Source organism: Hordeum vulgare, chromosome 4H (assembly GCF_904849725.1).
Source record: "Hordeum vulgare subsp. vulgare chromosome 4H, MorexV3_pseudomolecules_assembly, whole genome shotgun sequence".
Classification (NCBI taxonomy): Eukaryota; Viridiplantae; Streptophyta; class Magnoliopsida; order Poales; family Poaceae; genus Hordeum; species Hordeum vulgare.
The window spans coordinates 550,758,467-550,776,638 of NC_058521.1; the positions used below are offsets into that span (position 1 = coordinate 550,758,467).

The 18,172-nt window shown below is 43.5% G+C and overlaps 1 protein-coding gene and 1 pseudogene across 1 annotated transcript; both read right to left on the reverse strand.

The window, feature by feature from the left end:
• Positions 1-5,284: 5,284 nt before the first annotated feature.
• On the reverse strand, positions 5,285-8,049 carry LOC123446942 (annotated as a pseudogene).
• A 3,661-nt stretch (positions 8,050-11,710) lies between these two features.
• LOC123446943 lies at positions 11,711-15,849 on the reverse strand. Its single transcript, XM_045123488.1, has 7 exons — positions 15,183-15,849; positions 14,436-14,744; positions 14,185-14,350; positions 13,831-14,059; positions 13,045-13,259; positions 12,820-12,972; positions 11,711-11,948 (listed from the first exon to the last, which is right to left on the reverse strand). The coding sequence occupies exons 1-6, from the start codon at positions 15,776-15,778 to the stop codon at positions 12,832-12,834; spliced, it is 1,656 nt and encodes a 551-aa protein (XP_044979423.1). The 5' UTR covers positions 15,779-15,849; the 3' UTR covers positions 11,711-11,948; positions 12,820-12,831.
• Between the last annotated feature and the right edge of the window lie 2,323 nt (positions 15,850-18,172).

An 18,172-nucleotide genomic window follows, 5' to 3' on the forward strand; every position in this document is an offset into this window, starting at 1 on the left:
TAGACCCTACGGGTTCGGGAGGCATGCAGACATGACCGAGACACTCTCCGACCAATAACCATCAGCGGGATCTGGATACCCATGGTGGCTCCCACATGTTCCACGATGATCTCATCGGATTAACCACAATGTCAAGGATTCAATCAATCCCGTATACAATTCCCTTTGTCTGTCGGTATAGAACTTGCCCGAGATTCGATCGTCGGTATACTTATACCTTGTTCAATCTCGTTACCGGTAAGCCTCTTTACTCGTTCCGTGGCACATCATCCCGTGACTAACTCCTTAGTCACACTGAGCTCATTATGATGATGTTCTACCGAGTGGGCCCAGAGATACCTCTCCGTCATACGGAGTGACGAATCCCGATCTCGATTCGTGCCAACCCAACAGACACTTTCAGAGATACCCGTAGTGCACCTTTATAGTCACCCAGTTACGTTGTGACGTTTGATACACCCAAAGCAATCCTACGGTATCCGGGAGTTGCACAATCTCACGGTCGATGGAAAAGACACTTGACATTAGAAAAGCTTTAGCATACGAACAATACGATCTAGTGCTATGCTTAGGATTGGGTCTTGTCCATCACATCATTCTCCCAATGATGTGATCCCGTCATCAATGACATCTAATGTCCATGATCAGGAAACCATGATCATCTATTGATTAACGAGCTAGCCAACTAGAGGCTTGCTAGGGACACATTGTGATCTATTTATTCACACATGTATTACTGTTTTATGTTAATACAATTATAGCATGAACAATAGAAGATTATCATGAACAAGGAAATATGATAATAACCATTTTATTATTGCCTCTAGGGCATATTTCCAACACTTCTCTCCCATCAGCGTAGATGTCAGCGCTGGATTCGCTGTGCTCCACTCCGTCTTCTCCCGTAGAGACCTCCCCAGACTCGTCCCCATACTGCTCCCCTCCTCCACGCCGTAGAAAAGCCCATCGGGATCCCCTGTGAGGGTTGAGATCTTCTCCCCTGAAGGAGCCGCCGACACCAGAAGCGCCATATCACTCTCCCTCAGATCCGTCGCCGCCGATCGCCTCAGCGGTCGCGGGAGCCCCTACCGGTTTGTTTTTTTTGGTCGGGGATCCCAATGTCCTATGTAACCCTGTTAGTTTGTTGTAATCAGTCTTGGCCATGTATAGTTCTATCCATGATGATGGCACGGTAATTATTAGAGTTTTTATCATTTATGCCACTAGTTATGTCCCATTATTCAGATTTATCATTAGAAGTTACAACTTCTCAAAATTGCCATCATTCCATGAGATGCTTGCTGAAAAATACCATTAGATATCTCAAAAATGCCATCGTTTCATTAGATGTTTGCTAAAAAATGCCATTACACATCGTTATTATCAGGTCAAACTTGTTAACCATGTTATATGATGAAAATATCCTTATATCCACATGTGAGCTCTCTGTATCTCACAATGATAAGTCTGGAGCCCACTTGTCAGGAGTAAGCAAGCGAATAATTTTAGGGAAAATTAAGAATGTTGTTGGGATCAAGTGGGACCCACACTTTATTATAGTGAGATAGAGGGAGAGCTGACATGTTGGTCTATAGGTATTTTGGTCATTATAACATGGAAATGAAGTTTAGTATGGTGCCTAGTGGCATTTTTGAGCATGCCCCTAACAAAGCAATGACATCTTTGAGCAGTTGAAATTTGTTGTTGCAAAACTGAGTAGTAAGACACAACCAGTGAAGTAACTAACCCTATTATTAACTCCTTCCATCGAACTTTGTTACTCTGTATGGTGCTGAATGCGGGGCATGGGTATTGATTTCCATAACACACTAATTTGTTACATTTGCTCAAGTGCACCGAGAATGGAGTTATAGAACATCGCGACAATTGCGTAAGCATATTTGAAGTTACCGAGATATTTACTTGTGTGGTTGCTCCATGCACACAATGCTAAATTATAGTGCTTCATGAAATTCATTTGAATTCTACTCCTTCTATAAACTAATATAAGAGCATTTAGATCACTATTTTAGTGATCTAAACATTCTTATATTAGTTTACAGAGGGAGTAGGATTTATAGTTTTTTCTTAGTGCTACGAGAGTATCTTTTCTATGCATGTATATTCTCTCCTAACAGTATTCATCACGTCATTGGATATACATGCATACCGCAATGCGATTTAACTACTTACTTAAACTCAAGTGTTACAATACGATGAATAATGTCAATGACTCCACTTAGTTAATTCCCACTTAGTTGAAAATAGTTGAAGATGCAGACGATTTTAATTCTAGGACTAAAAACGATTAATTCCCACTTAGTTGAAAATAGTTGAAGATGCAAACAATTACTCCACAACACTACAAGGTAATGCAACAGGAATTGTAACTCATGTTACTTTAGAACTGTGTAAGATACATCATCATGCGATACCTCCACCATCAAATTATATAGAACACCTATACACCATCATAAATCGATCAATGTCAAACTTCAGTTGGTGACTGGCTGGTGCAGTTTTGGGTTGCACCTGCACGCTCCGCTATATGTTTGAATTGTTCTGAAGAGAATTTTGAGCGAGGTTATCTAATACTCAAAAAACAACATTATGGTGTTAGGCAAATCATTGTTTGAGTATCGATTTAACATTTAACTGAAAATGAATTTATCTTCATTGAAATTATATAGTCAATTGCAGGATGATAGTTGTATGCAAACAATCAACTCATGCTTGCCGCAGAAAAAGTATTACACACAATATACATTGCGACCAAGACAGAAAGGGCTAATTCTCAGTTGATTGAAAATATAGTTGAAGACGCAAACACAGGTATAGGTGCAACAAGAATTGCAACTCAGGTTACTTTAGAACTGTAAAACACATCATCAGGTGATACCTCCACCATCAATCAAATTATATAAACTATAATCAAGTTTTTTGGAACTGTAGAAAGACTAACAATACTAATTCTGGGAGCAGAAGGATGAATCATAAAAAAAATACCAGGCAAACATGGAATTATTTCCAGTAGTACTTCAATTCATAACAAATTTAAATTCGAACAACAGTAATTCAGGGATAGCAAGAATGAACCATGAAAAATGAGTAAATTCAGAATACATATTCAAATGAAAGTCCCATATATAGACAACAGTTACAAGATAAAAACTGAATGTCCCCAGCAATATAATACCTGCAAGACTCAAGGAGAAAAAGGCTCTTGCCGAAGTTTCCGGCATGAATGGTGGAACGATCGAGCAAAAATTTGAATGAATATGAAAAAATAATCGACTGTAAAACATCATTTCTGTTTATAAAACTCCAATATTTATCTAGTCAAGTACCTCATCTATAGAAATATGGACACGAAACAAAGTACTGCTGCCATACATATAGCGCTTACAGCACCCCTAACAAACCAAGCACACAATGGAGAAAGCACAATGAAATCAAAAAATTACAATTAATATCAACCATGAATTCAAAACAAATAGACCAGCCCAAATTCAAGACAAAGCCTCTGGACGAAGTTTCCAGCACTAGTCATAGCGCACGATCGGGCAAAAATTCAAACGAAGGCAAAAAAATTAAACTGCAAAACAACAATTCTGTTTATAAAACTGCAATATTCATCTAGTCAAGTACCTCAAAAAGTGTTAAACCTGGACACAGAGCACAGTACTGCTAACATACAGATTTAGCGCTTACAACACCTCTCACAAACCGAACACACAATATATAGATAAACAAACTACCGAACACACATATCGCTTCCGCTACAATGACACAAACACAAACACAAAGCTCTCGGTCGATCGATCATCTACACAAAATCCTACTACACAGGAACGTTCATATACATTGTGAGTATGCCTAGAAGGGGCTAATTCACAATGGGAAAGTAGTGGCTGCACCTAGCTTCGATGCACCAATGAAGTGAACAGTAAATTCAAAAAAGAAGAAGAAAAAATAAAAAAAATCTGAAACTTGGTGTATGTGATTATGAGAAAATGTTTTAGGAGCTTGCAAAGTTTTATCACCAAAAAACATCAAATGATCTCCATACAAGGCGAAATACAAATGATGCGCTGCACCCATGTTACTGTTCACATGTTTACAGCATGAACTTTGTTCTTTTTGTAGTGATCTCCTCGGATGTCATTTCGCAACCAAATTTTACAAGCACCTAAAACATTTAGTCATTATCACAGCCACAAAGTTTCAGATTTTTTTGAAATGTTTTGCTAAGTTTTTGATTGTGGGTGCATCGTGGATGCAATATGCGTGGTGCACAAAAGCCACTCTCATTCACAATCAGTTGAAGACGCAAACAACTACAACAATACAAGGTAACACAACAAGAATTGTAATTCAGGTTACTTTAGAAAAACCCTAAAATACATCATCGGGCGATACCACCACCATCAAATCATATATACTTATATAGAACATATACACCATAAAAAATCTAAACAATGTCAAACTTCTGTGTGTGTTTTTCAAACTTCTGTTGGTGACTCAGTGGTGCAGTTTTTGGTTGCACCTGCTATACTTTTAACTTGTTCCAGACAGGACTTTGAGTGGGGTTATCTAATACTCAAAAAACAACTGTGGTGTGAGGCATACCATTGTTTGACTATGGATTTAACATTCAACTGAAAGTGAATTGACCTTCATTGAAATTTAGTCAATTGCAAGACTAATAAGGGCTAATTCTTACTTAGTTGAAAATATAGTTGAAGACGCAAACAATTACAACACCACATGTATACGTGCAACAAGAATTGCAGCTAGGGTTACCTTGGAACTGTAAAATATATCATCAGGCACCTCCACCATCAATTAAAATATATAAACTATAAATCAAGTTCCTTGGAACTGTAGGAAGACTAACGATACTAATTCTGGGGGAAGAAGAATGAATCGTAAAAAAACCCCCAGGTAAACATGGAATTAATTGTAGTACTAGTACTTAAATTCACAACAAATGTAAATTCTAACAACAGTAATTCAGGGATAGAAGAATGAGCCATGAAAAATGAGTAAATTCAGAATTTAAATTCAAAAGAAAGTCCCAAACATAGAAAATAATTAAGATAAAAACTAAATGCCCCCTGCAATAAAATACCGGCAGGGACTCAAGAATAAAAAGCATCCTGCTGATATTTCCGGCATGAACCGTAGAACGATTGAGCAAAATTTTGAATGATTATGATTTTTTTACTGTAAAATAGAATTATGTTTATAAAACTCCAATATTAATCTAGTCAAGCACCTCAAACTATTCAAATCTGGACATAAAACAAAGTACTGCTGCCATACATAGTGCTTACAGCACCCCTAACAAACCAAACACACAATAGAGAAAGTACAACAAAATCACCAAATTATAATTAATACTAACCACGAGTTCAAGACAAAAGGACCAGCCCAAATTCAAGAGAAAATGCCTCTGGCCGAAGTTTCCAGCACTAATCATAGGGCACGATCGGGCAAAAATTCAAACGAAGCCAAAACAACTAGCTAGACTGTAAAATAGCTATGCTGTTTATCTACTGAAGTACCTAAAACCTGGGCACAAAACATAGTACTGCTGCCATACATATTTAGCGCTTACAGCACCCCTAACAAGCCGAACACACACTATATATAGAGAAACAAACTACCGAACACACACATCGCTTCCGCTACAACGACACAGACACAAAGCTCTCGATCGATCCATCGCCTACACAAAATCCTACTGCACAGGAAACGCTCATATTGCGCGCTTGTCGACAACAACATAACTAAGGCAGCAGCAGCTACACCAGCCCGGAGGCGATCAGCGTTCAGCGATACGAGGGGCCGAAACGAGATTTGCGAGCCAGAATCTTGCAGACGACCCTCATCACCTTGTCGGTGAACATCTGCCAGACGCGGGCCCCTTGCAGCCTGTAGATCCGCCGCGCCAGCCCCAGCGTCTCCTTGGGATACCCCTGCACGCCGGCACGCCATCGATCACGGTCAGAGCCTGGCATGGCCGCACGGTGATCTAGATAGATAGGGGGAGCTAGCTAGGTGCTGGTAGTACTCACCTCTTTGGCGGCGTCGAGCAGCCTGTGGACAACGTAGTTGGAGTAGTTGCCCTGCACGAGCTCGACGAGCTGGTCGTCGCCCATGATCAGGAACTCGTGGAGCACTTGGTCGACCTGCTGCGCCTTCTGGAAGCACGCCTCCACGACGTAGCTGCCGGTGCGGTGCAGGGACAGGGTCACCACGTGCGGCATCAGCCGCTGCACCAGTATCTGCCGCGTCTGCACGTCGGTGTGCTCCAGGGCGTGCTGCACGAAGTAGTTGCTGCAACCATGCATTAATTCATCCACCATCAGTATTGATTGGAAGTTTGGAACCATCGATGATCGGTCCTTGATCCGGGGAAGGTAGGCTACGCACCTGTACTCGCCCATGGCCAGGTCGTAGGCCTTGTCGATTACGGCGTCCTGGAGCCTGCGGAACTCGTTGCCTCTGGCATTGTTGAAGCACTCCACCAGGCACTTGGACCCGGCCGGCGACCGCGAGTATGCCATCGCGTCCATCATGTCGCCGTCGAGGGCAGCGTGCAGAATCACCTATACATATACATAGAATACATACGTACGTCATCGACGAGCAACAGTGGCGACTACTGCGACCTTGAGTACGTAGTATGTGTACTTGAGTAGCATGCATGTATATCGATCATCGACGATCACTACTGCGACCTTACCTTGGTGTCCTCGTATCTCATGGTGTCAAAGCAGCAGTTAAGCACCCGGTCCCCCTTGCCGTCGAGCAGCACGCCTTCATACAGGAAGCGATCCAGCAGCATCGCGCACAGGTTGGAGTCCGGCGCCGCGGCCGCCATGAGCTGCTCCAGGCAACTCGCCCTGCATGCGGACCAACCAATTAGCACATACTACATCCTGCCCAAGTAGCTAGGAAGGAGCCTCGATCGGGCGACTGGAGGAGCAATGCGTTTCGTGCGACGTACCCGTGGTCGTGCTTCATCAGCGGCAGCAGCTTGGGCCTGCAGTGCAAGGCGGCCTCTACGATGGCCTTGACCTCGCCGTCCCGCCCCGCGCAGGCAACCAGCAGCTCCACAAACACCTTGTGCCCGTCACTGCTGCCCATGAAGTCGTGTATGCGGCGCGTCACCCCGGCGAGCACGTTCAGCCGGATCTTGTCGTCGCCCTCCTGGAGCAGCTCCACCACGTGCTTGGGGGACTGGGGGAACGTCACCACGTGCAGATCAATCGGGGCCCTGAGCAGCCGCGACCGGGTTTCCTCCGGCGTCCGGGCACCCCGCGGCTGGGCCGCCGGCGCCGCCCTGTGACCCGCCTGAGCCTGAGCGGCTCTGATGGCTCTCAGCCTCAGATCTACTTGGTTCCTGTCATCATCGGGCACGGCCCAGGCGTACCCGTCGGCGCCGGATTGGTTCGAGATGGCATACTGCTGCTGGTACAGGTGCTGCAGGCTGGTGTTGGAGGAGCTCGCCGCCACCGGCGAGTTGACTGGCTGGTACTGGTTGGCGCTGGCGCTCAGAACGTACGGCTGCTGCGCCCACGAGGGGCCGGACGCCGCCACGAAGTGGTGCTGGCTACCGCTCTGGCCCTGCGCGCTGAAGTAGGTGCGGCCTGCCGAGTTGCCGTACCATGCGTTATCGTACAATGCGTTGTCGTACAATGCGCTAGGGTTACTAGCCGCTGCGGCGGCGCCGATCGGCGAGAAGTAGCCACCGCCGCCGCCGCCGCTCGACGAGCCCATCTCTTCCCCCTGGTAGGCCTGCTGCGGTGACTGCTGCAACCAGGACTGCCGCGCAACCTGGAGCCCTGCCTCCATCGACATCATCCTTCTCTGCAGCAACCACGCCGACTGCTGCCGCTGCGGCGCTTGCTCCTGCTGCTGCTCCCGTGTCCGCGGAGAGGGGTTGCCGAGGCGCATCGCGGCCAGCGCGGCGGCGAGGTCGGGGTGGCCGGTGGACCAGTTGTCGTTGTTGCTGGCGCCGCTGCGTCCGCTCCGATCCATGGCGTCGATCGCGGCCGTACGTACTTCCGAACCGAGATGATGATCGTGGCGGGGAAGGAATTGGGGGGCGGGCGGTGCTGGGTGGTGATTCGCGGGCCGGCGGCGCGCTTTATGTAGACGCCCTAGGATGCCGCGGGCGGGTTGGAGTCATATACTACTAGGGTATCGGCGAGACGCCGGTCTCTGCTTCTCCGGTGCCTGCTGGGATCGAAACGTATTTGAAACGGAGACTCGCAGAGATAAGGAGAGAGAGAGTCCCGTGCTTTCCAAATAGACCTACCTCTGACTCCGGATAACCTGCCGATTCAAAGTATTCCCAAGTTTTATCTCCAATTGTTAATTGTTAAACTGTTTTGCCCTCGTACTCTCTAAGAAACTATTTTGCCCTTAGTTCTTTTTATTTATTAAAAAAAGAAAGAAAAATTAAAGGAGGACGGGGTGAGAGTAGCTCAGTTTTGGTCCGGCCCGGTTACGCGAGCGAGCAGCACGCTCGCCCGTTCCGAGCGCTTCCGCGTGGTCGCTCCGTCGCACGACACCAGTTTCAACCTGTTGAGTTTGAAAAAACAGGAAAACAAATAAATTTAAAAAGGTCATAAAAAATTGGGAGTTCAGAACGGTTCACGACTTTTAAAAAATTGAGAGTTCATAAAAAATTGAAAAAAACAGGAAAACAGATAAACTTTAAAAGGTCACAAAAAATCGTAAAAACAAAACGGTTCACGACTTTTGAAATAGTTTATTTAAATTTTAGGAAAGTTCATCAAATTTGGAAAAATCTATGATTTTGGAAAATGTTTATCGATTCTGGAAAAAAGTTCACCGATTTTTGGAAAAGAAAAACATCAAATTTGAAAAAACTTCACTGATTTTGCAAAAATATCATCAAATTTGAAAGAAGTTCAGAAATTTGAAAATAGTTCATGATTTAAAAAAGAACAAATTTGATGAACTCTTTTCAAATCGTTGAACCAGGTCAAAGAAAAAAACAAAAGAAAAAATGGTTGAGCGAGGTTAAAGAAAAAAAAACAAAAAAGGAGAATGCAAGAATAAAACAGAAAAAAGTTTTTAACTAATTAGAAGGTGCTTTGTGGTGGGATGGTTTCGTGACCATGTCTCTATATTGGAGGTTCAAGGTTTGAACCGCGAGCAACACGTTAATTTTTTGCGAAGAAAACCATACTTGGGCCGGCCCTGCTGCAGGTGCCCATTTGGTGTTGATGGCCATTGGATCACATCAGCTCCATGCAAGCAGCGAGCGTGACAGCTTTAACACATCGCCATTAAAGCCCCATCGAAGCTCCAACGCAGCATCGAGGGCGTCCAGCGAGCTTCATTGCATCTCTGATAGAGCTTCGACGCAGCACCGACGCTTCGGCGAAGCTCCATTACAACTCGGGCCAAGCTTTAGTGCAGCCCTCGCGGAGCTCCAACACGGCGCCGACGTCTCCGGCGTAGCTCCATCGCAACTCCGATCGAGTTTCATTGCAGGTCTGACGGAGCTCCAACGCAACATCGACGGCTCCGACGAAGCTCCATCGCAACTTCGGTCGAGCTCCATTGCAGCCCCGACGGAGCTCCAACATAGTACCGACGGGCTCCGGCTCCACGGGTCATGCTCACATCCAACATTAACTAGACCCAATGCATAAAAATGACAATAGTGCTCTCACGACTGGTGCTTTAATTAAAATGATGATGACTCAAATAAAAAGAAAATAACATCAAAGTAAATAGAATGACCCTTCGCAAAGAGAAGTAAGGATTTGCATGTTGGAAATATGCGAGGCAATAATAAATTGGTTCTTATTATGTTTTCTTTTCATGATGATCGTTTATTATCCATGCTAGAATTATATTGATTGGAAACTCAAATATATATGTGGATACATAGACAACACATTATCCCTAGTGAGCCTCTAAAGGACTAGCTTATATAGGCAGATAGGCGTCACAGATAGGCGTCACTGGTTTATATAGGCACCATGGACCCTAGAGTTTACAAGTTACCAACTATTAGTCGGGGATAGATGAGCCGACCTAGTCCTTCTAAGCTTGGAGTACACGCCAATTTCTGAAACATTCCTTCGAGAGTAGAGGTCTTCATAAGGCCCGATTTTTAATAGTACTACCCAATGGGTCAACCTGTCATTGACTAACCGGCCGCGAATGGGAATCAACGACCATTCGAAGACCAATATTGAAGGTCGCAAGTTAGCATATTTCTTGTAGTGGGTCTGCGACGGTAGGTCCCTTTTCTACGTCAGTCATGCTGACGACTATCAGTGTTATGACGTTATCCTACCGCCGGGCCTTTTGGCGGTAGGTTGTATTAGGCTACCTGTCATGGAGGTTGGTCGTAGGTTGTGTTAGGATACCTGTTGTGGAGGTTAGCGGTAGGAAAAGGGTCAAATCCTTAACGTGGAGTCCAATCCTCCTCAAGTTTCGTAATCCTCAAGTTTTACAAAAAATCCTGCTCAAGTTTCGCAAAAAGGTCATAACAGTGAATTTTACCCCTCCTAGCAGCCGCTCTGGGTAGAAGGTGGATAGGGGCAAGGCGACAACAAGCTTAACCCTAGGCAGTGATAAATAGATTTCCTTTTGCATGAGTTTAGTGTGATGGACAGAGATGTTTGGCGAAGGGAAGAAGCCAAACGCGGTCCGCGGCAAAAAAGGGGACGTTTCATATTTTTTAAGTAGTAGGATAGAGATTTATCCATCTTTACTCATTTGCTCAAGGGAATCGTTTCCCACCCGCGCGCCGGCCGAACAGACGCGTCGGTCGCCCACTGGCGCCCGCGGGCCTTGCAACATTTTTCCCATCCGCGCGCTTCTTCGGTCAATGGATGCAACATTTTTCGTCTAAATATGTTGCAACCTGCGTCATTTTTGCTGCAAGTGTTTTTTTTACTATATTTTGTCTCAGTAGAAAAACTGCATATAGGTTTGGTTGCAACTCTAGTTCGTCGGATTTTTTGTTACAATCGATGTTTTTTACTTTTTGCTACAACCGTGTTAATTTTTGCTACAACCGGCATCATGTTTTGCTGCAACCGTTCACTAAAAGGTTGCATACACGTCACGTAAATTTTTGTTACAACCGGCGTTTGACTTTTGCTACCACGTACCATCAGCTTCGTTTTTTTGCTACGATCACGTAGATATTTTTTTTGCTATAAATTTTGTTTTTTGTGGCAACCATTGAAAAAATTGTTGTATGACATCAAAATTTTGCTGCATAGGAAGAAAAATGTTGCATGCAGATACAACGGTGCGGACGACGCGGGGTTGGTGGATCCTGCGGCCCGCACGCGGCCGTCCAAAAATCTGTGCCGGCGCGGGCGCAGATCACCCCCATTTGCTCAAACCCAGCATGCAGATGAGTTGTAAGCGACGACATTGGCTAGATTTTGGTAGTCTGGTTGTGACGACATTTGCTCCACACAACTAAAATTCGCTTCAAATCCATTGAAACATCCTTCCACAATAATTGCAAAGCCATTCGCTTCAAATCCACTCAGGCGCCTGTGTGTTTACATCATGGCAGATTATGTATCGATGAAAATCAAATGAGGCGCGTCCGTGTTAACATCATGGCAGATTACATGTCGATGAAAATTAGATGAGGCGCCTATGCGCTAACCAGCTGGAAATTACGTGCCGATGAAAGACCAAGTCATAAATACTAGCAGGATTTGAAAAACAAAAGGCAGCTCCATTGCCGACCTTCCATTGAACTCAAATATGAAACATTACACCATTATGGTCCCAAAGCAGCAAACTTCCGACCAGCTACAACCAAGTCCCAAGCAAATGGCAGATCCATACATTCTGCCGTTGCAGCAACGACGTCCCAAATGATGGTGCACGACAAGTTTAGTCCTTCTCCAAGATACTGAAAACTGAAAGATAAAAGAAAGGCGTTTCTCATAAGATGTGGGACTAAAAGCTGGAGAAAGCAACAAAAACATGCAATGAGATTAATGGCCGAAGAATATGAATGAACTAATCTAAAGGATAGTTATGGCAAGCAACATCAACTTTGCTGGCTAGTTCAAGTTTTGGAAATAGTGCAAGAATATCAAGGAGTTCTGAAGGAAAACAACTCAGGAATGGAATTTCATTTTTGGCAATTTGGCATGTACTTCTTCCGTTCCTAAATATAAGTCTTTTTTAGAGATTTCACTAGGGACTACATACGGTTGTATATAGACATACATTAAGAGTGTAGATTCACTCATTTTACTCCGTATGTAGTCCCCTAGTGAAATTTTTAAAAAGACTTATATTTAGGAACGGAGGGAGTACATGATAAAAACAAATTGAGCATCGTCTCCCAGAAGGGAACAATTCTAGGATGACAGAAGTTATAAAATAAAACATGTCAGGGGCATACATTTTCATTTGTAACAATGCATCCTACTTCACTATACTTCAAATTAAAAAAAAAGAGATATTCGGTTTGAGAGCATTGGTAGTTGATTGATCATAAATGACACTAGCGCTTAAATGTCTAGCAAAATTTGGAATCGATTGCCCTAATACTTGATAATATGTCAATACAATGCAAATCCACAAAGTGATGGGAAAAGACAAGTTGGTAAATTTGGGTCCAGGCTCTAGTTAATCAACTAAAGATTCATTGCCATGGAAAAACATACAACCCTGCAGATTGTAAGAATACTATAATGCTTGAACCTAATGAAACACTGAGGACACTGATGAGTAGAGAGATCAAGCATTACCTAAATCAAATAAAGTTTATCTGCGTACCTGAGGGGGTACTCAAACCAGCGGACGACGCCTAGCAGGTACAATGTATTTCGTGCTTCCCTGGCCATACTCTCCCTTGGTCAAACCAGCATCCTCTCTCTTCGCCAAACCAGCAGGCACTCTTGCACTATCCGATTTTGCCGGAGCAGGGCACTGAAGGAGAATAATTTCAACCACACAAAATACCAACCACACAAGATACCAACCACAAAGATACGAGATTACCTTGTATATATATCTTAGCATAGCCTCCTCCTCTGCCAGCCTAGCCTCCTCATCCTCGATGTATGCAGGTACATCTAGGCCAGTAATAACATCACACCGTAGATCAAAACCGCAACATGGTGAGCGCGGGGCAGTGTGGCCACCTTTGTATTTATCAGTATCAACAGGGTGCTTCAAATCAACATTGCCATAACTCAAGCAACCATAGCATTGGCCTTAGGCAAAAAAAGGGTGTGGTAAAAGTCAATACATATGGCTGGGCATGAACTGCCTTAGATATTAAAACTGTAAAGCTCAAAGAAAACGAATAAGATGAAGGGCAACTAGATAAATGTGACCCCAAACTGTATAACAGAACTTAATCTAAAGTGAAAGTAACTAGCAAATAACCAAGTAGGCAAAAAAATACGTTTAGACTCTCAGTACATATTGTTGCCCATCAACTAGCTTACATATTAAAACGTAAGTAAAGCTTGGGAACATGACACAAGGAGCTACCAAACAGGTCAATCAAAAAAAAAATGTAACCCCAAACTGTATGAACAGAAGTTACCTAAGGTCAAGGTGGAACAAAAACCATCGAGTAGTCATTTCCTTACCAAATTAATAATCAACCATAGGAACTAGAAAGTTGCTACTAATGGCTGGCATGAACTATATTAGACATTAAACAGTGGATGAGATGAAGGTAAACATGAAACAAGGGGCAAGCAAACAAGTCAATCAGATAAATGTGAAGCCAAACTGTATGTGTACAGAACTAAATATACAAGGTGGAAAATATACCATTGTCAGTAGGTTTAACCATGCATAAAGAATTGAGTACATATACATATTCTTTATTTTCTCCTTCAATTTGTCCGACTTCAGCAAAAAATAGATTGTTGATGCCACTGTGCAAACCATCTTCTCCTTTGGTTTTTGTAGCCAGATTGATATGATAGAACATAATCACTTTCTCTCCCTCAAAAAATTTTCTGAAGATAAGAACATCATCAAGTTCATATGCAAGATCCTGAAAAGGAGGCATGGATTGTGTCAGCAATTAGAACATGAATATAAGAACAAATAAGACAATCCTGGTAACAGGACCAGGACTCCAGGAGTGAGCATGGGCAAGAGGGAGAGAGAGTAATAAACCCCCAAAAGATGATGATCTTCATTGTATTTGTCCAGTAACGCTTGAACCAATAAGCTGATATTCCTATGATTCGCATTGCCTTTAGAAGATTTCTGCCTTGTGCCATCAGGCCAGTAAAGGTCGTGTAATATACCAATCTCAGCATCCGAAAGCCCATCTGTGCACCTAGTTCAGTTCCGAGTATTCTAAATGTTAGTACATTGTAATTTCTGTTATGGTGAAAATCCATGAAAAAGTTGAGAAAACTCACATCATAGGAGAGCGCAGCTCATCAAGATGGCTAGCGATAGCATTCTCAGCTTCCTGCAAGCTCTGGAATGGCCCGCCCAGACTAGGATACGTGTGGAAATAACCCCCAACATCTATTCTGATGAAAAATTGTAAATGCCAACCAGAAGGATTGCGCGCGAAAATAGGCGGAGACAGTTGCCTTGACACTGGCGAGATGTCATGAGTTATCGCAACTGGCTGCGTGGAGGAAGAGGAAGCGTTTGCGTTCTTTGGCTCTAGCAGTGGTTTTTCCAACGGCTCGGGCACATCATAATAAGGGTACTCACACCTGAAGCGGAACATGTTAAAAAGTTAGTAGACAGCAAGGTTGAATCTTTGGGAAATCAAAACGAGGGTGAGGGATGGACATATTTACAAACGCCGCATGCTCAAGTCTGTAGTCGAATAAACTCGATGAGTTGAAGAATAACTTGATTTATCACTGGAGATGCATAATACGTACATGAAGTTGAATCAATCAATAACAGAACACCGAGGGAAAGAAGAAAGAATTAGTGTTTTTTCTTCAGTATATCTATGTATACACGAGAACCCTCCATCCCATCAGACATAAAATTTGTTTTCTTGATAATTAGATGTGTGAAGAAAGAAAGGCAGCTACTGTTACCTCCCAGTATTCCTAGCATGCATACGTCTGGGAGGCTGGAGCAACCAGCATGTTGCTTGAGAGACAGTCGAGAGAGGGACAGGGCGACAAAGTGCATACTGTGGAGGTTGCGGCCGATCGTAGGGCCTCGTCTGGATGTTGGAGCAGGTGACTTCCATGCGTACATCTGCTACGCGTTGAGATATCTCATCGACGTCCGTGAAGAGTTGTCCATCCCCGTCGGAGTAGGCGAATTCCTCAAATGCATCTGCTATGCGTAGACATGTCGCGTCCACGTCGACGTCGGTGAGCGTGGGACGAGGCGTGCCAGGAGTGTAGGGGATGGGTTCGGGTTGTGGAGGCTGCAGCTGACCGTGGACGGGAGGAGAAGGGGTTGCAGAGGGGTGGGCTGCATCTGATGGTGGAGTGGAGTAGAGGGGAGGGGAGGGGGAGGGGTTGCAGGTTGGAGGTGGTTGGGTAGTGGAGGCCGCATCTGATGGTGGACGGTGTTGTGGACGCCGCTGCGGATGGTGGCGGCGACGGGCGGCGTCCTGAGCGGCCTCCCGACGGCGCCGGATGTCGGCGAAGATTTCTCCGACAGGCCGGCCCTCCGATCCGCCGGTGACAAGTCTCCCATCGTCGTCAGTGTAGGCATCGAGGTATTGACCATCGGGAAGAAGAATCGTGAAAGGCCCATGGCGTCGTCTAGGCGGCATGGAGGTTTGCTGGGGGTTTGGGGAGGCAAAGGGAAAGGGAGATGGGCGAGGGGAAAAGAAACAAGCTTTCCTGTTCCGAACTCGACTCGCACTCGAGAGGGGGAAATATCTCACAAACTTGTCTCGGGAAAAAAATTTAAAGAGTTCCGGCGGCCTCCGCTTTTCACGCCGCAAGCCAAAAAAAAATAATGTTTGAGGAAGCGCCATCAATCAAAGACTCACCATCAATCAAAAACGAAAAACTAAATACAGTACGTGCTTATAATAAGACGCTACGCTAGGGCATAGGGGAAGCAATGTTCGAGGAGAGAGACGTACTGGGAAGGCGACGACATGTTGGCTTTCACCGGCCGATCACCAACGCAAAAAAATTTAACCTGAGGCTGATACGTTTGCTCGGCGACAGTGCCAGGGTATAACCTCCGTATATATAACTTGCAGAATAACAGCGGTCCATCCATGACTCGGACTTGGATATGGAAACGTTTTTCTACACGTATCTCTTCTCTGTTCCTAAATAAAAGAGGGTGGGTGGCCTGGTACACGAATTATTATTATTTTGTTTTTTTCATCCCATCTTCTCTATTTCCTCCCACGTTGGTTTTTTATTCAAACCGTTTATTTTTCTTTCCTTTTTTATTATAAACTAACACCTTTTTAGTGTATAAATTAACTTTCCTAACTTATTCAAATCAAATGATACCTCTCATTGATGCAATTTATTTTAAAAACAAATAACAGATTTTGAGACCAAAAAAATAACAAATCTAACTTTTCTAATCTATCCAAATCAACCGATCACTTTGATTAGTGCAATTTATTTTAGAAAACAAATAACAATTTTTTAGGAGAAATAACAGATTTAAAAAAAATTAACATGTAATTCTATACCTACTAGCATAGTATCTGTGATTCTATGAGTTATCATGGGCTAACAAATATATAGAAATAAACCAATGGTTAAATGGTAATTGGTTAAAGGGTCGTTAATTTTAGTTCACTGATTTTGTCCATAATACATGTACAAGTTTCATCAATTTTTATTTAAAAAATGTTAAGATCACACTAGTAGAAAACAGGGCTTTAGTCCTGGCCTGATAAGAGCATTAGTCTCGTTCGACTTACGAATCGGGACTAATTCGTGCATGAGTCCCGTTTCGACCGGCTAGGATGATGGTCGGGTCTCAGCGGGCACCAGTCCCGGTTCTTCTAGGACCTTTAATCCCGGTTCCAGCCACCAACCGGGACTAAAGGGCCTGGCTCCTGGCGCAACCCCTTTAGTCCCGGTTCGTGTCTGCAACCAGGACTAAAGGCTAGTCTTCAGTCCCGGTTTTAGGCACAAACGGGACTAAAAGATTGCCTATATATATGCTTGTCCCTGTCCGCTCACTCCTCTCATTTTTGGCCGGCTAGCGTGTGCAGGTGTGTGCTACTCTGTTCTCACCTCCTATGCACATGAAGTGTGATGAAATGCCCGAGCCACCTCAAATTAATTTTTTAGTTTGCACATGTGTAGTGCGTCGTCCCATCCCCGTGCACGTCGTCCTCTCCCCCGTCCATTGCATGTGTCGATCTTGTCGCCTGCATCACTGTAGTGAGCCTCTTGTTCTTAATTGTCTTTTTTTAGAAAAACAATTATGACTTGTATGATTTATATAGTTACTTGTATAATTTTCTTACTTTTATTATTGTTTGTTATTACATAGTGCCATGGTTTTGGTATCCGCCCGCGTCGGCTCTCGTCCGGTCTATGATTCAGATATGGTATATTATCTTTTATAACTATTTGCTTCATTTAGTGTTTATGACAGTTATGCGGACCAACTTGACATATATGTCTTTATCTAGGAGGTATGTGAACCGGAAATTCCAACTGACCCTCTTGTCGAGAGGTTAAATCTAGTTGAAAAAAAACAATTATCTAATTTTTCTTAAAGAATTGAAGAAGAGAAGATGAAATTGGAGTTACATGTTGTCGATGTCATCGATCTACGTAAGATCCAGATGAATGCAATGCGCTTGAAGATTAAAAGGTTTGGAAAATATGCCATTGATAATGAGGCTTGGTATCATTATGTTGTTGGATCAATTATTACCTTAGTTGCGATTTTGGTCGCATTTGTTATTGCATTTAAATGTTTTACATAGTTGTATATTAGTTTCAATGTATGTTTTAATTAGATGCTTTAGAGAATTGTATGTTGTTCTATGAGGACTTTATGTATTTATTTTTTTCAGTAATAACATTTGATGATGAACTTGTATTAATTTGGTCACTTTTCTCTATTCATGATGTTCCGCAATGGTTTTTATATACTTAATTAAATAAATGAGTTTTTGTCCTAAACCCTGATTAAATGATTAACCTTTTCAAAGTTCATTTGTAGCGTTTTT

Bases quoted from the DNA above. Each gene is read 5' to 3' on its own strand.
- LOC123446943 (XM_045123488.1), bottom strand. From the start codon at position 15,778: ATGCCGCCTAGACGACGCCATGGGCCTTTCACGATTCTTCTTCCCGAT. The intron at 14,351-14,435 runs GTGAGTTTTCTC...GAACTGAACTAG, and splicing joins GAGCTGCGCTCTCCTATGAT to GTGCACAGATGGGCTTTCGG. The intron at 13,260-13,830 runs GTATATTTTCCA...TTTTTGCCTAAG, and splicing joins GGTTAAACCTACTGACAATG to GCCAATGCTATGGTTGCTTG.